At 40.8% G+C, this 25,841-nt stretch overlaps 1 protein-coding gene across 1 annotated transcript; it reads right to left on the minus strand.

The window, feature by feature from the left end:
• Window positions 1–179: 179 nt before the first annotated feature.
• Window positions 180–18,970, minus strand: Vcam1 (vascular cell adhesion molecule 1). The gene is made up of 9 exons (XM_057794256.1): window positions 18,740–18,970; window positions 18,025–18,300; window positions 15,593–15,904; window positions 13,743–14,009; window positions 10,638–10,913; window positions 7,317–7,637; window positions 6,081–6,347; window positions 4,145–4,411; window positions 180–1,064 (listed from the first exon to the last, which is right to left on the minus strand). The coding sequence occupies exons 1-9, from the start codon at window positions 18,801–18,803 to the stop codon at window positions 913–915; spliced, it is 2,202 nt and encodes a 733-aa protein (XP_057650239.1). The 5' UTR covers window positions 18,804–18,970; the 3' UTR covers window positions 180–912.
• Window positions 18,971–25,841: the final 6,871 nt, after the last annotated feature.

Genomic DNA, 25,841 nt, shown 5'->3' on the forward strand with positions numbered 1-25,841 from the left:
TACTGGATTTTCATGGTCATTTTGATAAAGGTAGTCTGAAGAGCATGTTTGGAGCATCTGTATTGTTACCAGTTTGAGGTTTTTACTCTTATAACTGACAATTGCTGAAGAGCAAGCCATTAACGAAAGGCGACAGAGGCAGATTATAACAAACGAGACCTAAGTCTTCCATGTTCAGAAAGTTTCACTTTACTATGCTGTTTACAAAAGATGAGTCAAAGAAGCCACATTTTAAACCACGTTAGTCATTACACAAGATCCCGATGAAGAAACATGTCCCCGTACCATACAGTACCATGCAGAGAAAACTGGTTATTCAGTCTGCCATGAATTAGGAATGTAGTACCTGAAAGTCAACCCAGTGCCTTCCTTATCATTTGCCTATAAAAATATAAAACCCTGGCTTTGTTCTAAAACATGAAATCATTGTCAATAAAAATTCATAGGAATAAAATTAGGTTGAAGGAAACAAAATATTAAGAGAAGGTGGCACTGGTCAGCTGCCTAATCAATATTAATATTAATATTAAACTTTTCTAAGATGCATTAAGTTACAACAGTCAGTCCAAGCAACACTGTTTATGTTCTGACCGGCCTATGGAGTGCTGCTATTCTAAACAATAGTTCTATGACATAATTTTATTTTACATATATACAGATTCTGCTATTTATATACACATCATGGGACTGTTCCTCAATGACAGGGACTTGTCAAGAAGAACAGCTCTGGTTGGCTTCTTGCCTTCAGCCAAGCCTCAAACATCCACTTCTTTTCCTTCTCTACCGAGAAGAGTTCTGGGAACTCCGAACGCTTAGCTTGGTTTGTGTGGGGGGTTGGCGGTGGGATGATAAAGACTATGGAGGATTGGGGGCTTATAAATAGTGTCTTTTCTGGAACACTTCAGACGTTGGCTACACCTTTGATTTCTCTGCTTCTACCAGGCTATATGAGCCCTTCATGTTGGCTTTTCTTGCGAAGTAAATGATCACCCCGATGGCAGGTATTATCAAGGAGGAGGCACAGTAGAGGGCAAGGAGCTCGGGAGAAAAAATATTTTCTCTTCCTGGAAAATAACCAAATGGATGCAATTAATGTCTAGTACCAAAGGAAATAATATAATCACAGTATGTGTTTTATTGTAACAGCACAGCTAGCTCTTCAAAGAGGAAGGGGTAAAAGCTGTGCTGAGGACCATTGAGACTTATCAGACACATTTTTTCCCCTGAAATATCCAAATAAGTAGCTCATGTTTGCTATGCTCATGATAGGTATGAAGATAACAGTTCTTGGCTTTACAAACTTGGATTTTAAAAGATGGCTTTGGGTGGAAAACGAAAGGGAAAGCACACATTTTCGTGATCTGTTTTATAAGAACAGGAATCAGAAATAGCTAACAAAACCCCCTGACACCGATTGCCATGAATTGAAATGCCTACTAGAGCTCCAAGATCATCTTTCTAACACGGAGAGTGTGGCCAAGACAGGGCACTCTTGTTGACGACTGCTGTGCTTTTATATGCAGTCTTCTGTGTGTCTGAAGCAAAAGCATCTTTACAGATTATCCCCCTCCAGCACTGACAACCTCTCTTGATCTAATGTCAGTCTTCAGATAAATAAATGTCTTAGTTATTCAGAGGGTGAGTTCCCTGACCCACATATCCCTTGTCATAGATTAATACTTCAGTATTCCCTCAAAATCCAACCACTTTCATATTCCCCTAACAGCTTGCAGTTCAACATTTATCCATGGTTTTACCTGTTAAATTTGTTTTCTTTTCCTGGTTGCAAACTCTACCGACATAGTTATGTCTGGATGAGGTGCTTCAGAACTAGCCATCCCTGAAGACACTACTTGGCACACGGAGTAACCCCCAAAATATTGAGGACTAATAAAGCTTTTCTTTCTAAATCCTATTATTTTGCCACACAGCCATAAATGTAGTACCGAAAATGACAATATAAAATCTCCTAATAAAGGATGGGACATCTGCAACACCTCAACATCTAAGCCCCATAAAAGCATCTCCAGAGAGCATGGCTTCTGTTTGTTTTGCACACCACGGTGCATTTATTACATTTTAATAAATGTAAGGGCATGTTGTCTGAGTCCTTGCAGGAATTAGCCATCTGATCTGAGGCATCGCGACATTCCTTCCAGGGCTTTCAAAACACAGAAAGTCACTCAAGTAGAAAAGACTCATTAGCACCACGGGAGAGAGCTGTCTCAAATTACCGAAGAAGGAAAATGATGCTTCACTTTCAGTACCATGATAATGGCTTCGTTTTTCTGCTTTCCTTTGGTAGAATTGATCTAAGGGTAATATTTTAATGGAATACTCATCATAATTATGGTTAGATATCAATATTGATGACACACTGGGAGGTATTTCTGTTTTTGTTTTCTTTACAATTCAATTATTATCTTTGCCTTTCAGTTTGTCCTTCAGACATCTGATAAAAATTCAAAATTGAGTCAGTTGCTAGGGCAATGTTCTAACACATTTTTCCTATTAATTATATAAGCCTTTAAAGTTTTAAAGAATCCTCATCATTCAGATCAATGGACTACATTTAAGCAAAAACCAAAGAAGACAAAATAAATATAAACGTTCAGCTAAATACAAAGGAAAACTAGTTCAGTCTTTCCGGGGTGAGAAACAGGTCAACTTTGGGTCTTCATTCTTCCTCAGCTATTTGAAGCCCTCTTTGTATGTGGAAGCATGAATGTCTAGCTGTGTGACCAATCTGCTTTCATTGTTCGTTTAAGGGATAAATTAAAGGTAGATTAATTAAGCAATTAAAAAAGACAACGTGTAAAAGAGAAAGTTAAAAAAGGAAGAAACAGTTTTCACGATCTTGAGGAGAAACAACCATGCACACATGGGATGACAGGAATCTTAAGGATCCCATTTCCTGCGGCTAGGCTACATTGAGGCTAGCCAGATGTGCCAAGGATTAAGGAAAACAGAAAGGAATGGGGTTCGGTCTACTCCTAGTTGAGATCACTGGAGGCAATGGTTACACACACTGCGTCATGTCCAATGACATGATGGACACCGTGTCCCATTCTTTGAACACATGGTGGCTTCCTTGCCCAGATCATACGTTTTCAGGAAAGAAAATCACTGCAGGTTGGTGACCAGAAGTTTGCCATGTACGTATGTTATTTCCCCCTTTTAAAAACATCTCTAAGTGAATGTATCAATGCGTTTTGAAGAGGTACTGTAAAGACAGAAAAAAATGTATATATTCAAAGATCTGTAATCTTGAGAAATTTGGACAGACTGGTAAAATTTTTAACTTGGGTTCAGATTTTCTCTGCACTGATATGTGGCTAATTAACTCAGAGTTGGCATCCATTAGCAGTACCGTTCTCTCTACCAGACTGGATTTCAAGATTCAACAGCCCTTTGGTATACAAAGGGTCGGAGGCTCATTAGTCAAGGCTGGCATCAATAAAATTAGCAGGCATTCACAAGAGAGAACAGGAAATTGAGGAGTGCCAATATGTCTTTGATGGGGTTGAATCCCCCCTCCCCACCTCCTACCTCCCTTTCCTCTTTATCAGGTTAAAGTCTAACAACTGGGGCACGGATTTCAAAGGAAACTCTTGTGAAATCCAGAGATCCTGTTTAGGATCCAGGCCACTATCCCCAATTAGCATCCTCACAAAAGAGCCAAGCAGAAAATATGCAGTTTTTCTGTCCTCTGCAAACAGAGCTCCTTCCCAGCGGGGAGCAAGGTCGGCAGAGGATTTTTATTTTTTTTTTCTGCTGTGCCAATCCCAGTTCCTTATTTTCCTTTTACCCTAGGGGAAAGGTTGTAAAATGTGGCTAAACACTTCGCAAATCTAAGACCTCAGAAACCAGTGATGAATTGGCAACTTTGGGGGGAAAAACAAAACAACAACAACAAAAAAACCAACCAAGTGGGAATTCCACATTCACAGATGATTAGTGCCCACTTCCTGGCTAAACGCTACAGGCTGGAACAGCTGTGCCCGAGTAATTCAAGAAACACTAAGAAGCAACCAGTTAGCACGGAATTCAGTCTTTTCTTTTGCCAGCACCCGTCTGATAGTAGAAACTGCTTGCTCTCCTCAGATACTTTGAATGATTAAAATTACATATATATGAAACTAACCTTTTACATCAAGGGTTAAACTTCGTAACTGTGAGCCAACTTCGGTTTTAGATTCACACTCGTACACTCCAGCGTCCTGGAGCTGGGCCTTGCGGATGGTGTACGCACCGTCAACGGACTTTAATACCATGTCTCCTGTCTTGGCTTTCTTCTTCAGGATTATCCACGTTTCAGGCACGCTTCCACAGGTGCAGGAGATAATGACGGTTTCTCCCTCCTTCACGCTCTCAGAGGGAAAGGCTGTGAGTTGTATATCTTTCGGAGAGCCTGAAGAGAGAACGGGCAGTTAGTGTGGCTGGAGCAGAGGGTACAGCCATGGCATTCTGACCAAGAACCTCTGCAGCCGCTGCCAAACTGTTGGTGATGCCTTCTGCATGAGCTGTAAAGAAAGCAAGCCAAAAAGCCTGGCATTTGCTCAATTCTAAAGGATCGCATTGTAAGCAAGAGAAGACGTGTCTCAGGCTTCTTTCCTGTCCTTACCATGATTCTTTACCCAGCCAAGGACAAAAATTAGGTATTTAATAAGCAGCTGTAAAATCAGATGTGAAAAAAATATTTTTTAAAAAAATCACATTGTTCACCAAAATTTTCCTTGAAGTGCATAAGCCTTATAAGCTAGGTGCTCCCTGACTAGGAAATTAAGATGTATAACATTCTTTTAAGCTGTCTTTAAGAATGTAGTTACCAATTATCAAATTTCGAGGTCTTGGCTGATCTCAATTGAGGTAGAACATTTCTATTAATGTAATAAGCCTTAGAGGGGAACACCCAGTGTCTGTTTTATAAACACTTGCTTAAGACCGTCTTGTTTTGTCACTTTGAGTCTCCTCCTCCAGGACCACAGGGCAATGACAACCAGACTCTGGCTTCCTTTTCTATCAGATGGTCCCACAGTATAGTCCAGGCTGCCTGAAAGTCTCCTAAAGATTTTCTTTGAGATTATATATGATTCCTTTCCTAGGTCCTTCCTTTGAATTAAAGACCTCAGTGGCATGAGGCAGTGACCACAACAAAACCCAGCACCCCCCTTAAGAGGAATAATAGCACACATATAGAAGAGTTCAATCCCAGTGTCCACAGAGAGAAAACATGGGGAATAATGAAAGCTGATGACTTTATAATTTTGTTCATTAAAGCCCAAGGCTTCAATATGTCAAGCAGAAACTGCTGTGTTCTCAATTTGGGGTCTTTATCATTGATAAGGGACACCTATATCTCTATTTGCCCTAGTGATTCTGTGCCAACGGGCTGAGAGGCCAGCGGGCACAGTGACTGTGACCCTTAATCTTAGAATTTACAAAGGGTACCCTCTTGGGCTTCTAAACGAATCCTAGGCAGCTTCTTGGGACTTGCTTCTCGGGATCCCATTAAACCCAATGTGATGGTTTTGATACTAAATAATTCCCTACCCTTATTTCTTCACCAAAACCAGAATCTCATAAGTGTCCCTGAACTTTCAGCTTAGCTTCTGGGGAGATCATTTCATTCGAGGAGAATAGGATTTTAAGGCAAGTGATTTGACCTGAAAAGAGAGTTCATCCCAGGAGCAGTGTGGAATTGTGTTTTTAATTTATTTTTTTACTTTACTTTTTTTTTGCACATAAATACAATTTTGAAATGAGGGTTCTTTTTTTTTCTTTTTAAGATGTATTTTTATTTTTAAACTATATGTATTTGTGTGTGTCTGTGTGAGGGTACCTGCAGTGTCTATGGAAACAAGAAGAGGACATGAAATCCCCTGGAGCTGGAGTTGCAGGCAGTTGTGAGTGCTGAGACCAGAACCAGGTCATCTGTAAGAGCAGTAGGCCCTCCTTGCTGCTAAGCCATCTCTCTAGCCCCCGAAAGGTTTTCTTTTCAAAGAGGACCTTGTTCATCATTGGTAACTCAATAGGAAATGTACTAACCATTAATAATTTAAAAGTCTCATTCTACTCACCTTGGATAATCAGTTCAACTGATTTTTTGCTAATTCCAGCCTGGTTAATCCCTTCGCAGACATAAATGCCAGAATCTTCCAGTTTTGTAGACATTAAGGTGAGCATTGCATCTTCAGAAAGAGGTTGCAATTCCCCGTTGTTCAGCTGCCTGCTCCATAGAATTTTTGGAGCTGGAAAGCCATCACTTGAGCAGGTGAGGTTCACGGGACTGCCCTCCTCTAGGATGGGAGAGGGGCTGACCCAGATGGTGGTTTCCTTGGGGGCAACTGAAAAGGAAAAGACACTTAGCTTGATTCTCTTATGCCCCGAATTCCAAAGAGTCTGGACAACGCTGTAAAACTTGGCAAAGGGATCTGGATTGGCATAGTTTGTAAACTGTGATAGCCCGCCCAGAAATTTCTGTGGAGGAGACACGGTGAGCGTTAGAACCCAGACGAAGTGTGGATATTTTCCAATGGCAGAAAGTGCTGGAGAAACTGATGCCAAAGCACAGAAAGTCAGTGTAATCGTAGTGTCTGAGTGACATGGTGGATTAGAAGCCTCTACGAGACCCTGTGAAGAAGAGCCAGGGTGAGATAAAAGTGACCCCGTTTCTCAGGGAGAAAGGAGTAGAACGCTTTGGAAACACACACACACAAGAGTGGGTATTGGGGGAGAGACTAAAAGGTCAGTGATATGTATGGTCAGAACATGATGTACTGGAAGATTCCCTGTGAATAAGAAAAACAGTCGGCCACCCTTTGAACCCGGGTTGATCATTTGCCCAGTAGGATGTCTATAGACAGACATGGGTTGGGGTGAGTGCTCCTGACAGGCCTTTATGAGGCTCACGTCACCGTCACCTTTCTCAGCTGTGTTCTGGAGAGTAAATCTAGGCTCCCTTCCCTGAGGGAAACAGGTGGGAGCAAGGTCATAAGGCTCAGACACTTAAGGGACGCTACCTGTGACAAGCCAGCTGCTAGCCCAGCTGAAGATGACTAATTGAGCTCTACTGATTCTGAGGCTGAGCAGCTGCCTGGCTGGCCCATTCCTGAATGCTAACGCATAGAATCACACATAAATAAATGATTTCTTTTATATTATGGAGAATGGTTCGTTATCATCACTCCTATCTTGAATTTTCTTTTCCATTTTCTTCACAGAGGTTTTCACTGTTAACCTTGTGTTAGCTATTACCTAGTAGACACAACAAAGAAATCCACATTCAGTTGCGGCTGCCCCATGGATGTCCTTACCATGGACATAAAGAGTCTGTGTACTCTGTCTTTGTTTGGGTTCAGATTCCATTTGGCCACTGTGTAACTTAGCCAGACAAACAAGCTCGTTCCCAGTATCTTCACTGGTGGGGATGAAGGTCATTTCCAAACTTTTGGTCTCTAAGGATTTTATGCCCATTTCCTCATTAAAGTGTTTACTCTTCAGCGTGGTCTCCCCCTTCAGTAACTCAATCTCCAGATGGTCAAAAGGGTACACGTTAGGGACTGTGCAGTTTACGGTGACAGGCCTCCCGTGCACAAGGGACCCGCTGATCTCAATTTCTGGGTCTTCGGGAAATGCTGCAAATATCAAGCAAAAAAAAAATTATGTTAATATATGGTAGTCAAGGGAAAATTGGGTCAGACTCCACTAAATGCAAAGGCCTCAGAGTGACAGCTTTTGATCATCTGGGAAGAGTATGGACATGAATGGTGCAATTAGCTATAACAGTACATGTACAATATTAATTGTAAATAATTGGGACAAAATACTAAGTATTTTAAGTCAATGAATAATAGATGCGTTTCCTTCTTATTTTTCACTTCTAATGATGCCATCTTGCCTGTCCTTTTCTAAGGGCACATGACCCCTGCCATCTTACCAATGAACTATATAATTTAAATGTTTTAGAACTTTGTCATGATATAGAGACTACTAAATATGAACTAATCCCTCAGCTTTCATTTTTCTCCTTTCTGGAAAGCCTGATTAAATGGTTATTATTTAACTTATTTTATCGCTAGACAAAGAAACTTACAGGGACAAATGAGACTTTTCATTTTATATCAGACCTAGTCAAAATCTGTCCTCTGACCTAGGAGTCTTGACTACAGGTTTTCAGTCTCAAATGAGTTCACAGTACAGCTTTCAATTTGGACAGTGTATCAAAATTTGGATAGTTTGTTTTTTGACTAAATTTAGGTTATGAGTTTTAAATACTTTTCAGAAATTATTTCCTTCCTTTTTTGTTTTTGTTTTGTTTTTTGAGACAGGACCTAGATGATCTGGAACTCTCTATGTAGACTAGGCTGGCCTCAAACTCACAGGGCTCTTTCTCTCTCTTCTTCCCAATTGGGTACCTCTTGTAATTAAGAATAAAACTACATCTGGGCATGGAGGCATATGCCTTTAATCCCAGCACTTGGGAGGCAGAGGTAGGTGGATCTCTGAGTTCCAGGCCAGCCTGATCTACAGAGTGAGTTCCAGGACAACCAAGGTTACACAGAGAAAACCTACCCCCCCCCCAAAAAAAAGAAAATAAGGAAAGGAAGGAAGGAAGGAAGGAAGGAAGGAAGGAAAGAAAGAAAGAAAGAAAGAAAGAAAGAAAGAAAGAAAGAAAGAAAGAACTGACTTAATATTATAATACGGTATGTTTTCTCACATATGTAAAACCCAGACTGAAGCAGTTAGAGAGGAGAGAGACATGGAGAGGGCAATGGGAAAGGGGACCAAATACGAAGAAAGCATAATTGACGCAAACACGACGATGCCATGTTGAACCCGCTTGCTTGTATGCTAACTTTAAACATCAATAAGAAAATGTAAAAGAACTATCCTAACTGTATTATTTAGAATCTGAGTAGTTTTTCTCTCATCTACATACCATTTATAAGACATCCTATGTAAATGAACAAAAACGACACAAAAATAACTATCAGCATAAAAATGATACCTAAAAAAGCTAAACATTTTTTCCATAAGTAAAACCTTGGTAAGTGGTAAATTTTCAAACACACCCACAATACAATAAGCTGTCACACTGTTCCAACTTCTGCTGGGAGTGTGCCTACATCAGCAGATCTTAGACTCCGGGTAATATGATAAAGCAATAAAGTTTACCCTCCTTTTGAGAGATTTAACTCACTTAACAGGCACACTCTTACTCTAAACAAAATCCTGAAGGTTAGCACACGTTTGGGCAGGGCTTTAGATGGGAGATCTTTACAATATGTTCTCTGGGTTGACAAGGAAAGCAGGGCAACCCCACCCTCTCTGCAAAATAACCTTGCAGTCACATGGTTGCTGTAAAGTTCATTCCTCATTCAGTGTAGACTGAGGGCTTCCAGCCACGTGAAATTCATGGAGACTGGAGGTTGGAAAGGATTTTATTAAGGTGACAGCAAGGGAGAGACAGGAGAAAATGTATCATTTGTTCACTGTGTAGATCCGTTTTAAAGGACGCTATTGACTCTCGGTTCTGTAGCAGTTACCTATTAAAACCATCCCATACTCAGACTAAATAGAACCTGTCTCCATTTCTGGCCCGCTGCTCTTTCCCACTGTCCCCTCACCTGAATCCTGCAGATCAGCTTTTCAAATCTGCCTTAAAACAATAGACTGCTTTTCCTAATTCTCTCTCCCCCAACACCTCCATAGCTGCTTCCCATCCCCATAGACTTCCCACTCCTTCTTTTTTCTTGAAAAAGTATTAATATTATTTAACATATTATATGTTTATTTTAAAATAATATACTTATTATGTATACTATATCAAACACAGGACATTTATCACATAAAGTAATATATGATGCATTATTTTACATGTATTATATATGTACAAAAAAAGAATACTATATCTGATCAGAAGCCTGACTATTTGGGAAGGAAAAGGGGATAGTGGGTGGGAGGAGAAGGGATGAGACACCATAACAGGGGGCTGAATATAAACAAAGCAAGGGACCAGTTATTTTCTGTTCTTTTAAAATAATAAATATTACACACAATAAGGTTATCTTTCAAAAATGAAAGAGAAATAAAGACTTTTTAAAGTGCTCATGAAAAGCAAAACACAAAACACACTGGGCTGGCAGGCTGAAGCTATAACTCAATGGCGGAGCACTCGCCTGGTGTGCATAAAGCCCAGGATTCCATGCCCACCATCTCAAAGCAAAATGAAACAAAACAAAAGGCAGGCTGGAGTTCACCCCCAGTTTGAGTAGATGAGGCAGTCACTCCTCACCGAGTCCTTATCTGAATGGACACAAGGCCCTGGCTGCTCTCACTCACCCCCTCCATGCACCCTATATACATGTGGCAGTCGGGGAAGCATAGATGGGGCATGCTCACGTGCATGAGGAGAGTAGGACCAGTCACGCAGTGTGCGCGTGTCTGTAAACAAATGCAATATATACCAGAGAGCCGGACCAACTGTATTGTATCCAACAGTGTTCAGAGATCGAGGGATGCCAAACCTCTCTCTGCACAAATGGATTTCCTTACACAGTCACATCCCTTTTCTTCCAAAGGAACAAGAGGAAAGGAAAGCAATCAATGAGTCATCCACTTTGAAAAGCACTTACAGTAGACCTCCACCTGGATTTCCTTTTCCAGTTTCCTCCGAGCACAGGTCACAGTGCACAGGTAAGAGTTTTCATCCTCAAAGCTCACAGGACTCAGTGTCAGTGTGGATGTGGCCCCCGCTCTCCTCACCTCCCCGTTAAGGGAGCCGTTTATCTGAGTCCTCCAAGAAAAAGTGGGGGAGTCACAGCCAACAACAGTGCATGTGAGTACAACTGAGTCTCCAACCTGCGCAGCCACCCAGGATCCGGGGGAGATGTCGACAGTTAATGGTTTCTCTGAAGAGGTAAAAAAATAAGAAAGAAAGAGCAAGATGAATAACAGATAAGATTCTTTTCTTATTGCGTCATATTCCCATATTCCATGTTTATCTTCCTTGATCTCTATTCAACGACTCTTTGTGCCAAGAAAAAATTGCTCCTTTCCATCTTGGAGCCATCAGGAATAAGAGCACATCTTTGAAGGAGGAACCCATGATGCTGTGTTGACTCAGGCTGCCAGAATAAGTGTAGATAACAATTTGTCAAGAACGTGGTTAGCATCTTCTCAAAGCAATAACCCAACCTCTGCTCTATGTAGTCCATCAAGTCACTGTGGTTGAACAGGATCTCAAATTATCCAGCAGTTTCTGCGTGTGGAGCATGCTGCATTCTGCTTTATATGCATGCATTATCTCTCTTAATTCCCAGAAGAGTAAGTAACTGGTACTATTATTTCTTTGCTACTTTCTTATTCTTCTGCTCCTGTATTTTCCCCTTCTCTTCTTCTATCCCTTATGCCTTTTTCTTCTTTAAGACAATTAGGCTCAGAAGTGCTAAATGGCTTGAGCTAAATTTGCAAGTGAAGTAACTGGGACTTGCTGTAAGATGGGTCTGACTTGAGAGTCCAGTTTTTCTCTTCCTACAACAACTAAGTCAAGTTGTCCTCATATGGAGATAAAATGAGATCTAAAATGATTACAGGAGAAACTGCACCTAAATGCACTATCCTTAATCCTTCATATACATCTATATAATGGAAGTCCAATATAAAATACTATTTTGAGGATCACACAGCATTACACTAAGAGCAGAAGAATGATGTCAGCATTAAGGTGGCATCAAATATGTTTGATGCGTTCTCAAAAGACTTTATTCCAGGTAGAAAGCTTAGTGATCAGGGCAAACACCCGAGACTCAAGCATCCAAAAATCTTCTCCAACTTCCAGGCACACATCCTTGGATGAAATGACATATCTTGAGAGAAAGAATTCTTAATCTTGGTGTTGTTCCTCTGAAAATCCTGGAAGTGGTTGGGACTCAGCATATGACAGATGAATCTCCAAAGAAAATCACTAGAATGTTCTAGCAAGCTAGACACAGGAGGAAATCTCGGCACACAATAAAAATATACTCCGTTTTATGTGGTTCTTTTCTGTACCGGGAAAAGTAGCTTTTCTTCTTTTAGTTTGTGTATTTGTGGTATAGTATTATTATTTTTTTCAAAGAAGTTTCTTCTCAAATTACCTCCAAATAACTTAAATGCTATTGGATTTTTGAAGAGATTATTCAAAACAGTTACCAAGTTATCTAAGTTCTGTCTATGCCAGTGTGAGAATGAGGAACTTATCAGGAGATTCACTTCCTACCTGCAAGGAGCTGACATCCTTCACTGTGTGTGCTTGGAGCTGCTGGGGAGAAACCCTTGAAAGGGCTAAAAGACCCTTCCAACTTCAGCACAGTCAATTGAAGCTGCTAGTCACCCATGCACTATAATACAAGCCCAGAACACAATGATTCCTTTGCCCCTTAGAAAAGGGGCCCAGCATATGGGATGCAACTAGTCTAGAATAGGCACTGAGCCTCCCACACTTTTAGCCATACATCTTCTCTGACCATGTGGGCATAGTAATCACGCACCTGAGCTAATCAGCTGACGGTGTTCGAATTCTACTTTCTTCTTCTTTATCTAAACTTAAAATCCACGTTTTCATAGGTTAGAAAATGTATTGTCCAAGTTTATAGTTTATGCTTTAAATCAGCTAACATGTGTTAAACACTTCCTGTGTGTCGGGTACCATACTAGCCATTCACTCATTAATTCAAAGACAAACACACAAAAACAGTGAGTTCCTGGGTTCTGAGTTGAGAAGCTTACAGTTTAATGAACATACACATTCAAATACATTCATTTTTCTGCTCCTACTAAAGAATGTGCTTTGATTTTGCCACTCCGTGGCGTATAAATAGACCAAAATACCACACCATACACAATGTATGCACGCATATAATTTTGATTGCCCAGCTGAAATGTTAGCTACAATTGAAAGAGCATGGGATTTTGATTTAAGAGGACTCTGTAAGGGCAGCAACAAGCCATTCGACCATGTGCAAAAAAAAAAAAAAATGATGAGTTATATTGCCCCTGGGCTTCTCAACTACCTCACAGCACATGGTAAATACTGAGATAGCAGATGATGGAGAGTGCAGAACTCTTGGCAAACACTGGCTGTACGGTCAACTGATGGCCATTATTAATCTGAGACTCCATTCCCCCATCTGTAAAATGGATAGAAAATACCCCTTAGTTATTTCTTGAAGACTAGATAGCTTCTATAAAGTTCCAGAAGGCCAATTTGGTTTGGGGAAATGCCGTTGCTTCAGAAAATCTTGCAAACTCTCAAATGAGAAACTGTAAGCTAAGGCAAAGGCAAGAGGGCTGGCTGGAAAGGCAGTCAGGGCAGAGGGAATCATGGTGAGGTAGAGGGGTCAAGAGTAGGTCACTTGGAATGGGAGCATGTATTCGATAATCACAGCTGTGTAGCTGACTGTATGGAGTGAGAAGATGGCGTGAAGTAGCGTGAGGATGCTAATGTCCAAAGGGCAGGAGAAGGAGACCACGTCAGGAACTGAGACAACAGTGAGATGATGAAAGCTACTGAAGAACCAGTGGGAGGTTCTGAGAGAAAAGAGTTCCCAAAAAGTGTGAGCTTGCTAAATATATATGTACGCTGAAGCACATGTCTACCAGTCGTGTCGTCAAGCAAAGGCAAGGAAAGAATGTCAACGCTGGCATTGTGTCGCTATTGCTCAACAGCCAACGATGGCACCTCTTCACCTTCTACTCACCTTGAACAGTTAATTCCACTTCTGCTTTATTTCTCCCAACCAGATTAACTCCTTCACACACGTAATTTCCAGAATCTTCCGTTCTCATAGCAACTAAGGTAAGAGTTGCATTTCCTGAGAGGAGCTTCAGATTTCCATTATCTAATTTCTTGCTCCAGAAAATCTCGGGAGCTGGTAAACCCTCACTGGAACATGTCATTGTCACAGTGTCACCCTCTTGAAGACTTCTGGAGGGATGTACAGAGATAACTGTATTTTTGGGAGAGGCTGAAAAGGTAGAACATAATATAAGCTGTCATTTAGCATCATCTTCACCCAGTGGGGATGATGTATTTCTCTTGTAGACTGTACTTATGTGTCTCTACAAATTTGACAAACTTACCTGCCAAGTGAGAGTCAAGAATCACCGAGTCATTTAAAAAAAAAAATGAGCCAATCTAATTTCTAACCAGTTAATTATAGTTCTTGATATCGATGTTTTCAGGGAGCCACAGGTAGGTAGAAATTAAGAGAAGCCCTTCAAGTTTCATGGTTCAGTCTCTTGCCTAAGAACTGGAATCCTGAGGAAGAATCTTTGCCAAAAGCACATCCAAGCTTCAGCACTTACTGAGGGAGACACCCTACTCAGGGCCATCAAATTGGCATTTGAATATCATTAATTACTTTTAAAAAGTCTCTCATTGGACTACTGAGAACTCAAGAACAATGGCAATGGGTTTTTGATCCTACTGTACGTACTGGCTTTGTGGGAGCCTAGGCAGTTTGGATGCTCACCTTACTAGACCTGGATGGAGGTGGGTGGTCCTTGGACTTCCCACAGGGCAGGGAACCCTGATTGCTCTTAGGGCTGACAAGGGAGGGGGGCTTGATTGGGGGAGGGAGAGGGGGAGGGAAATGGGAGGCGGTGGCGGGGAAGAGGCAGAAATCTTTAATAAATAAATAAATTTAAAAAATATATATAAAAAAATAAAAAGTCTCTCATTGAGTTGAAATCTTCCTGGAAGTAGCTAGCATTTGCACAAAGGTCATAGTTTAGTCCTGTGTTCTTATGGATAAATGGCAATGCTCTTTCTCACACGACTGCTTTCAGAGGCTTAACTATACCTCTGTCTCAAAGTGCTGTATTCTGTGAGGAGAAATAGCCCCTACCTTGATTGGTTTCTCAAAAGGTTGTTAGAAGTTTTTTCCATCTCATTATGCGTTGGGTAAACCTAGTGTACTTGACACCAACTCTTTCTAACTTAGGGCTCAGAGTAGAAAACATTTTAGTTTGAACATAACACCATGAGTTAATTAAAGACACAATTTTAATATAAGAAGAAGCTTCAGATCCACCAGCAGTCTCCAAAACCTGGAAGACAAACCCTAACACCTACTGCATGTGTGTACATGTCACCACACTCTTGTACACATGCACGCACGCACGCACACACACACATACCCACACAGAATAAGAAATCCTCTTGTAAATTTTGTATGTCTGTGAAACCAATGCTTCAAGGCTTATTATAAAATTTTATACAAATTTTATCATTTGAGCCCACTTCCTACAATCCAAGCAGATAGTGTTATGTTGATTCCTCCTTGATAAACAGGAGAATAGAGGAGTTGAATAATCTTAACATCACTCAGCTAACAGTGAGACAGGACACTCAAGCGCTCTAAACCCAAACCCAGTATCCTGTTCTTTTAACAATAGCATTCATAAAATCATGTCTTGATTAAGTAATGCAGTAAAAGCTGCACGTTTCTTATTAATCTATTTGATACATTTCTTGTAACAATAAACAAAATAATACATATCTGGGACTGAATTCCCATAGACCAGAGCTCCTCATGCAAGTACTTACTGTAGACTTGCAGTGTGTTGACCTTCTCCCTTTTTTGGGGCTCCGGCTCAATGTGTAAGTTAGCTTGGCAAACAAGAGCTTTCCCAATATCCTCAAGGCCAGGAGTAAAGCTGACTTCCAAACTCTTGGTTTCCAGAGACTTCTTCTCCATCTCTTCTATAAACAGCTCTGTCTTCAGGAGTTGGTCACCTTTGAAGAGTTCCATTTCCAATCTATCAGATGGGTAAACATCAGAGGCCAAACACTTGACCATGACAGGCTTCCCAACCTCCAGGGGACCACTCAGCTGAATCTCTGGATCCTTAGGGAATGCTGCAAAGCCAAGCAGACACACAAGTAGGTTTTTAGGCTCCAATTGATAACATCTCTAAATGTTTTAACGCAACACAAGTCAAAACAAATGTTTTTGTTAATACTAGGCTTAATTCAGCATAGCCAGTTGTTTAAATAGCAAGTCACGGTTCATGGTGGACTCAGGAATCACGAATCAGAATTAACCACTTTTTAAAGGCCATTTCAGTTTTAATCTTGTAACTGTTAAAAAAGTATGTGTTACTGAAGGAAAGAAGAACGAAAAGCCTAAAATCTATTGAAACTCTGAAATAGATGTAACTTAAAGGTCTTTGCTCTCTCTTTGCTGTAACCCTGGGTGACAGAGGCCACATTTCACAGATAAGGAAGCTTGGACACAGTATGATTGCAGAACCAGCCTCTGTCACGCAGCATGGTGAGGTGGGGGAGCAAAGCTCATGCGTCTGTCACTCTGCACTGCGATTCCAGAGACATATTACGCCCTGTTCTTTTATGTTAGTGCAGGTACAGTTCTAGATGAGAAACCCAACATTCAGAATGACATAGTAAAGGAGTGTCACTGTGTAAGACTGCCTACAGAATGAAGAGAATGACCTTAGGGGGCTGGCTTCTGAAAATGGGATCTCTAATAAGAATTCATCCACCAGGAAGGCATTCAATCCTAAGAGAGCGCTCCATAGTGGATTCATTCCCCCAAAAGCCGAACTTTGTGCTCTGACCAGCACTCTACTGAACCCACCGGCACAGAGGAACACAGCACATTGCCCCTCCCCCTTTTACACAGTTTATCATATACATATGTATATGATGCATATATGTCATGATGGGGGCTCATTGGTGTCCCAGTACTACAGAATATTACAGTCAAATGTGGAATAGAGACTGAACTGTTAAATACAATGGGAAACAGGCTCTCTTGCGGGAAAAAGAAAAAAAAAAAAACAGGCAACAGGCTACATAATTAAATCCAGAAGGTTCCTCACTTCTCTTTTTTAACTCTCCAACTGTACCGTACTTGTGGGCAAAGGCAAAGGAACTGGAAATGCTTTATTATCTAAAAACATAGTATTTTAAATTTCCCCCTCCAATTATTTATGTCCGTCACGGTCTTCAGGAAATGTGCCTGGCATCCACACATTTCATGACAGGTAACATAAGAACTTGCCATTCTTCCCGATATTTATATAATAGGACCTTGCATGGAGCTCAGGAGGCTGCCCAGACATAAACTATGCATACACAGCCAGCGTAATTGAAAGCAGCCGGCCAAGTGCAGCTGCTTGGGAAGCCCAGCTCCACAAGGGGCTTGCTGAAATTTCAGTGAAGGTTAATGGACAAAGGCAGGCTTCAGCACAGTAGGAAGGCACCAAGGTAGTTAGAGGATGAATCAAACGCGAAGAAATGCCTAAGTGAGTACATTCTGAGGTGGGGGAAGAGATGCTGTCTATAACCAAAGACAAACCATTTCCATAGGATTCACTATCCCCCTCCCCTTTGCTGGTTCTATTTGCTGAGTTGAGGACGGGGATGAGATGTGTTTGGGGTAGGCTGGTGTAATATGGGTACCTGTTCATATTCCTGAGATGAAAATCCTTTGGGATGGAAAAACCAAGGCTTTATGGTAACAACAACAAGAATTCTCAACTTTATCAGCGTTAGATGGATGAGATGTTCATAGATGTTATGGTTATGTCTAAAGAGGAGACGCGTATACTCATAAATCTGAGTCTGCAAGCACATCTTAAGCTCCAAGTTGCATAAGAATAAGTAAATGGAAAATACCAGAAAGCGAGACATCATCAATCTTCAGATGCATGAGCAAGTGAACATGTAGAAATACAGGCAGATGAGGGGTTAGAGAAAAAAGTGAACAGAGCCTATGAGATGCTCACATTTCGGCTAAGGATTGGACAGAAGAAGATGCGAGTCTTTTGCAAGGGCACCATTTTTTGTAGCAAACAAAGACACAGAGGTTAAAATTCTTCTCATCTTGCTCCTCCTTGTCTCTGGCTTTATTAAAACTATCTAGCCAAGAATCTAGATACACTTAACTCCACGTATCATTAATATTTTCTTCAAGCGGCATCGAGAGAAAACCAAACCTCTTTGGGGGCACTTACAGTAGATGTCCACCTGGATCCCTCTTTCCAGTTTCACCGATCCGCAATATACTGTGCACACGTAAAAGTGTTCATTCTCAAAACTGACAGGATCCATGGTCAGGATGGATGCGGTCTCATTTTTCCACATCTTCGCACTGAGCGGACTGTCTATCTGGGTTCTCCAAGAGAAAGATGGGGACACACAGCCTGTGGTTTTGCAAGTCAGGGACATGGAGCTCCCAATCTGAGCCATCGTTCTATATGTAGGGGAGATCTCGACTTCAAAAGCTTGAGCTAAAACAGCAAGAGAGGGGAGAAAAAAGCAACTTTACTCTGGTCTGTCTCATGCTGTATCCTTTCTCTCTTGCATAGCAACGCAGTGTTTAAAACACAGCCTGGGAGATCTACTTTTTAAATTGCCTCAGGCAGCCCCAAAAGCCCAGATGTTGCTGTTCAGGAAGGTGCTGGGATCCTGACCATGAAGACGAATGCTCAGTCAGACTTTGAAGCCCATTGTGCAACGCAATTTTGTTATTTTCTAGGTTTGACTTCGTGGTCAAGTACAGAATACTAAAGAGATAGACCTACTACCGATATAATCCAAATTTCTCAGTTAACATTCGAAAAGGGTATCAAAACACATCCATCTGTAGCTCTGTCAAAACTAGTTTTATAGCAAAACTTTCTAGTACACCCAAAGCTGTGGACCTGTAAAAACAGGTCAGGGACTTACAAGCTGCAAACAGTATCCAAAGTACCGCTGAGGCTTCAGAGATCGTGACCATCTTCTCAGGCATTTCAAGTCGCTGCTGGGGTGACGAAATGGAAGCTCCAAAGCCTTCTTTGTGTCCCACGTGAAAGTGTCTGGGAAAAGTGTTCAGCTTCCAAAGCCAGCCAGGCTGGTGTGCGTGAAATAGAAAGTCTGCTCTTATTTATAAAGGGTCTTGCTGGAGAGGCGGAGGGAAATCCCTTCAAGGGGAAACCCAGGGCAGAGCCAGAGAAAAAAGTTTAACTGACAGCTGGCCAAGTCCCCAAGTTAACCCCTTCAGCTGCTCTCAGTGCTGAAGTCACTCTGAGTCCTGGGAAACAAGGCACTTCCAAGTCCATAAATCTCGGGCTTTTCCTGACTTGCAACTCCGAAAGGGTTCTTTCCTGAAAAGATATGAGACAAATATCATTGCAAAATGAAACTGCCCACAACGTGTGTGTGTGTGTGTGTGTGTGTGTGTGTGTGTGTGTGTGAGTGTGAGAGAGAGAGAGAGAGAGATCATCAGAGGAAGGGAGGGGGGAGGGGCAGAGACAAAAATGACCAGGTAAACACCCACTGACTTTTCTTCATTAAGGAATATATTTGCATTTAAAAAAATAGAAATCATTCTCTTTTGACAAAAAGGAAAATATCCTTTATTTGGATGAGTCACTCTTCTAGAATGGGAGAAAGTATAACTTCTTAATTTTAAGAGTCTCTATTCATAAGTGTATTTTTGACACAAAAATCAACTCTCTGAAATAATTTTTTTCTAAAGTAAAAAAATGAAAGGATGCTGATGGAAAACTAAAGGAATTAGTTTTCCCCAGCCCTTTGGCTCATTGCTGGATGGCTAGAAGTCCTTCGCAGTCTTAAAAGCAGAAGAATGGGATCTGTCTAATAAACCTTTGTGGCAAATTTCTTTGGCTGCATTATTTAGCCACATGTCCAGTTCAAACATGTAAACAGGTTTGCTTTCTGTTGTAGGAGATGAAATGATAATCGATTTTTATTATTTTCTCCTTCTAGTGAAAAGACTTTCTAAAAGATTCAATTAACTGTCTCCGTGAGCCTTACGCATGCATAGCCCATGTCCTGGCAAAATGCTTGCCCATCAAAAAGAAACCGGAATAGCCACTTCCTTGTATTATCCACGTGCAGCACTACCTCCTACACTGCATCATCAGTTCCCTTCATGGCCAGGACTACTTCTTAGTCACGGCTCTTTCTACTCCTTAGATACTTAGTGCATGGGTTTGCATCTAGTGACTATAAAAATTGGAAGAGTAAAAGTGAAAAATCTAGAAAAGAAACTTTTAAGACACTAACCACAGTTCGAAAGTGTCACTTGAAAAAAAATTAATTCTGCAAGAAAATTGCAAAGTTCCAGGACATTTAGGCATATGTAAAATAAACAATGCCATGTCATATGACAAAGACCATCAATTGAGACCTGCAATCTCTAACTGCCCCTTCCAGACAAGAGACACTTCTGGACTTTCTCTTGGAAATGTATATGGCTCCCACTGACAGACAAGTAGAAAAAAAGTAGTTGGGTAATATATCCTAGGGCTATGGTGATATACCCAGGAATCAATGAAATTAGCTGCCAAACAAGTGACCTAGGGGATTTCAACAATGTTCATACCATAAAAGAGGACTATTGGCTTTATAACCATTGCTACTGAACTTTGGGTTGGATCAAAGGCATGTATAAAATTTTAATTCCATTTCTTTGACGTTCAGAAGTAAATAACTACTGAGAATCACTCAAACCCATGCTATTTGATATCAGTTTTCACCCAAGTAAGTGGAAGAAGAATAATTCCTGTCAGGAGAGAAGAATAGTAAATACAACAGAGGAAGTGAAGAAAACAATTTGGTGAATTCCACAATGTCAAATCCTTCCTCATTTGAGAATCACTACTCTAACATAGCCGAAGAACCTCTCTGTAGCTCCATTTACTTCTATGAAAATCTTCTATAGTAGTTTTATTAGGGGCCCAAGGGCCTGAAGTTTGAAGCTGAATCAAGTGTATAATGAGGACCAAGATGAAATCAATCCTAATTCTGCAGTCCTTATGTGATTAATCCTCATGATTCTACCATGACTGCTCCTTCATCAAACACTGTATCCTTGTTTCAGGCATGACATGTGAGAAGCAAAGGGCAAGAATTCAAAATCAGCAGAGCCTGTTCTCTTTGAAGGAGCTTCCCAAGAAGTCTCAAGCAGTGGATTCCATCAGCATCTCACTGAATTGCCCCCAAGTAAATGAAGATTCTGTTGGCAAGAGCTGGGGAGGAGGGAGGAGGATGGGTGATGAGTTAGGCAGGCAATTAGCAATGTAACTATTTTCTAATTCAGTTCAGCTTACATAGTGTTTATTGAGACCCCATGTTTGCATTAGGAATAAGTAAATGCCAATGGGGATGCAGTTTTTAGAATGAAGAAAACATTCATGGTGTCAATAAAAGACTTTAACATGGCTCAACAGGTGACTCAATAAAGGGACCATTGATCTGATTGCAACTCAAGAAACAAAATCTATCTCAGTGAACGGAGGCAAGTTTAAGATCTTGCAAACCTAAATTATAAGGAGAATCACATGCTAAGAAATCAAGTTCCATGAAGTTATCACGACGTTCAAGGATTTTGGAGAAAAAGATTACTTATATCACCAAGAGTGAAAAAGTATATTCAACAAAATGCATACACAATGTGGGTGTTCCTTGAATTTTAACGAGGATGTTTTGTTACATATTAAGAAGATTTTCAGCACAAAAATGTTTCTCTCCCCTTCGTAAGTTCACAGGAGAGGTTTGACTTTTGCCATCACTGATTTGCCTGTGTCACGTGTTGGCACACGGTAATTCAAGTGAGTAGCGATGCTCTTGTCTATTTCAGCTCTCTTTGGGGTGACCCCTATGGTTTCTACTAATGCCCTTCCGTGAAGTTTTACAAACTCATCTTGCTTTGAGATGATCCTACTCTTCCTAACATGAGCATCACTGAATCAACAGATTTTACTTAGCCCTTAGAAGTCCTTCATGATCATTTTCAAATTTTACCTGCACTGATGTTGCTTCTGTTTCAGGTGTCAATGAAGTGATATCAGATAAATGAAACATTCTTTCTGGGGCAATAATTTAAGACATTTTCTTTCAGTTTCTAGTAACTCTTTGTGCTTTTGCAATTCCTCACCTAACCAAGTCAACTCAAGTGCACTGTCATCATTGCTTTTGAGCTATGGGAGACGTAGGTGGGTGTTTCTGTCTTTATAGTCACATGATCAGGAAACACAGAAGTTTGATTGGGCCTGATCAGACAGGGAGTGATCCTGACCATGAGTACAGAGGAGTTGAGTTTTAAACCCAAATTTCTTACCCAGGGATCTCTGTGTGATACACTCTACTATGCCAAGTCACCTGTCTGTGAGTGGGTACCATCTTTCCTTCAAGCATTAATGCCATCATGAGATTTCATTGCAGTGGGACAGTTTGACTATGGTAGGCATTATGACCTGAGACTGTACCCATTTCTCAATGACGACTAATAGCTTCACAGTACCACATTTAGAGATAGATACTCGTTCGTATTTTAATACCACAAGAACTTACACTGAGCACTCCAAATCTTTTGTAGTTAACTACAAACAAAAGATATGAGCATATGAGATATGGTTGTATGGGAACACCCTAGCAACTTGACTGTGAATTCAAATGTAGAATTCCTTTTGGCCTCTGTTGGAGCTTAGAAGGGAAATTTGTGAAGTCCCTGAGCCTGTAAACAGCCCCTCCTGTGATCTAGTAGCTGTCTCCAGTGGATCAAATGAAAAATTTTGTTTTGTTTTGTTTTTTGATGAGAGCCCCATTTACCTTCCTTCAATCATGCAATCTGACCCCAAATAAACTTCAGTTCTCACAGGGAGGATTTGAGAAAATATCCAGGTCCTCACCCATTCTAAATGACTGTAAAACACGTGTTTACATTAGTGAGGGGAGGCCTGGAGAGGGCATGTCATGAGCTGGCAGTAGACAGGGATGTGTAAACACATAAAAATTAACAGCCAGAGTAGTGGGAAAGAAAACCCTTGTAAGCCACGTGTGCTGTATTCAGTTATAAATGGCTTGTGTAAGGGGGGGGGGGAATCAAAGCTTAGCACACAAAAGAAGTAAGAAATTATATTTCTCTGCCATTTGAACTTACCATAGGTATGTTTTCCCAAGGTATAAGGCCTTTGGAAATCTTCCCATAAAATATGATGATTATTATATGATCCATTAAAGTTCTTTCATAACAGCATTTCAGGTTTCTTCTTGGAAACTATAGCATTTTAAGAGCTACAGCCCCAGAGTCAAATGTTAAAACCATTTTAGCATTTTTAAGGTACATGAAGGAAAATGAAGTAGTCAGAAAAAGGGAAGCACGGTTTTTTAATCCCTGTTATGCAGATGAAAGAGTAACAGGAGTAGAGGTTTTACACACCCATTGTCGAAATTTTCTCATCTGCAAAGCAAAATGGGGACAGATCCAGTGATCTCCAAGTCATTCTCTTTTCTCATGATGACAGCTAAAGAACTGTGATCAAATTGCTTCAGACTTAGTAACCGAGGTCCTCTTGAAAGGTGTGTGCTTTGTAGAAAATCCTCTCATGAAAATTTGAGTTCAGCATTGCTCAGTGGCAGCATGCCCACATTTCATGCTCAAAGTCCTGGGTTCATCCAGCGCTGTTAAAAAAAAAAAAAAAAAAAAAAAGCAAGCATCAATTCATATCTTTAAGTCATTAGTTATTTTTGTACTTTAGGCAGAGCTGGATCTGGCTCTTGGCTTTACTCTGCGTATACCAATGTTTGAACTCTTGAACATGTGTGTCCATTCCCCTTCTATGCTAAGGGTGGCGACAAAATAAAAATTTAGTAACTTTTCTGTAACCTATACTGGGTCAGATGCTCAAGAGCACAGTGATGACAGACACTCACCCTCTTGGAATTTATACTCTAGTGGGTTGAATGGAAGAAAGTAAAAGAGCAAATGGACCAGTAATAGGACATCAGTGAGGCAGAGAGACAGAGTAAACACCAGTATAAATAAACATAGCACCAGAGGGTAGTGAGTTGGTATTTTTTTTTCCTGCTCTTTTAGTCTGTTTAAAAAGGTAAGATTGTAAATTGACTATGGTTTTTACCTGTGATACCAGCACTCAGGAGACGTGAGCAAGTTCAAAGTCAGCCTGGGCTACAGAGCATGGCTCCATCTCAAAATAGCCATGAGGGGGTTGAGTGTCTGGTATGACATAAGTATGTTAAGTGGCCCTGCGTCTGAAAGACTAGTTGACTTCACGCTAGCAGATTTAGCTGCAGCTGTGCAGGTCCAGCTTGGAGACAAGCTGGATTAACCGATGGCTGAGGGTTTGCCAGGTGAAAACAGTAGGGAAGTAGAGAGCAAAGGTGATTTGGTCTGAAACACGGTATACAAATAAAGATGGCAACTATAAAGCAACTTGGATCCTACCCAGCTGGGCTATACACACACCCCTCTCTGTTAAGCAACCTGTTAACAGTCTAGGACCCTACCTATGTAGAACTGCGTGTATGTTTGCCTATAATGAGGGAATAGCTTACTTCTTTTAGCAACTTCTTGGAGCTAAAAGAAGTGTTTGCCTTTATTTCAATCCTTCAAATGGGAGGCCAAGAACCTAGAAACACCTGGTGCAGACACTCACCACTAGTTACCTATAACACAAGGACAATTAAAAAAAATGAAACTAAGACCTGTTGAATTTGGATTGATACAGTAAGTGAATTTAAGAATCAAAGAATGAGAACCTTGATGTAAAGGTATTGTTAGTGTAGGAAGTCCTTCTGTATATGTGTTGCTTTTATTGGTTAATGAATAAAGAATCCGCATTGGCCTGTAGTAGGGCAGAGTAGAGCTAGGTGGGAAAAACTAAACTGAGTGCTAGGAGAAAAAAGGCTGAGTCCGGATGCGCCAGAACCTTGCCCATAAACCACGAGCCTCATGGTAAAATATAAAATAACGGAAATGGGTTCATACTAGATGTAAGAGCTAGCTAGGAATATGCTTAAGTGATTGGCTAAGCAGCGTTTTAAATAATATAGATTCTGAGTGATTATTTTGGGTTTGAGCAGCCAGGAATGAACAAGCAGCCTCCTCCAACAGACAAGTACTAGAATATGACCCTGGAAGAAAATGACTAAGGCTTGCCAGGTGTATTGACTATTTTAGACAAGGAGTCAAGGAATTCAGGATCCACAAATGTTTCATTTCCATTAGAAAGAGAAAAACGAGGGTCAGCGAGGCTACCTGACCCCCTCAGAGGCACGTAGCTAGGTAATGAGAATGCCAGCACTAGAAATTAGGGGTTCTGAGTCCCCAGTAACCGTTCTTTCTGCTGTGTCTACTTCCAAAACAATCTCAGCTCGGCCAAACCCCAGACCTTTTTTGGTCTTCCTGTAGCAAAGAAAGTCCAGGAAAGCCACATAGATAACTTAAGGACCACCCATTCTTGGGATGTGTTATCATCTGATACAAACTATTTTTACCATATTTTCCTCTGAGCTCACAAAGCTAGCTTTCCATTTCCAAATCATTCTTAAAATCAAGTATCCTGTTGGGCAAGTGTTATCTGCAGAGGAGTAACGTGGTGAAGTAGGGCAACAAGAACAAAATTTCCCTGCTTTCCGTCTCTGTGTATTTTTGTTGGCTTGGAACCTACAAGTGGAAATTCCAAGACTTCCATATCAAAAATTGTACAAGCTAGAATGTCATTTGCCACATTATAGCTAAAAGAAGGCTTCGGGAGAATATCCTGTTTTTGATACCTTTGTGCCGGGATAGATAGGACAAATACCAAGTGAGTAAGATATTTCAAAGGGAAATTGTAACCGAAATATTACACTGTCCTAATAGAGACCCAAAGTATCTAACTTCCCCCGTCGGGTTTTCAAGAATCTTAAAAGGCAATAAATAAAAAATAAATGGACAGAATCTTTCAAATAGAAATGAAAATAATTTATTCTAAAAGAGCTCTCTATTTAAAGGACCCTGACACCTACACATCAGTGG

Source organism: Chionomys nivalis, chromosome 18 (assembly GCF_950005125.1).
Source record: "Chionomys nivalis chromosome 18, mChiNiv1.1, whole genome shotgun sequence".
Classification (NCBI taxonomy): Eukaryota; Metazoa; Chordata; class Mammalia; order Rodentia; family Cricetidae; genus Chionomys; species Chionomys nivalis.

Coding starts and splice junctions, on each gene's coding strand:
- Vcam1 (XM_057794256.1), bottom strand. CDS start 18,803: ATGCCTGAGAAGATGGTCACGATCTCTGAAGCCTCAGCGGTACTTTGG. Junction 10,914..13,742: donor AGTGGAATTAACTGTTCAAG/GTGAGTAGAAGG, acceptor TTACCTCTTCAG/AGAAACCATTAACTGTCGAC. Junction 6,348..7,316: donor ACAGACTCTTTATGTCCATG/GTAAGGACATCC, acceptor TTTCCTTTTCAG/TTGCCCCCAAGGAAACCACC.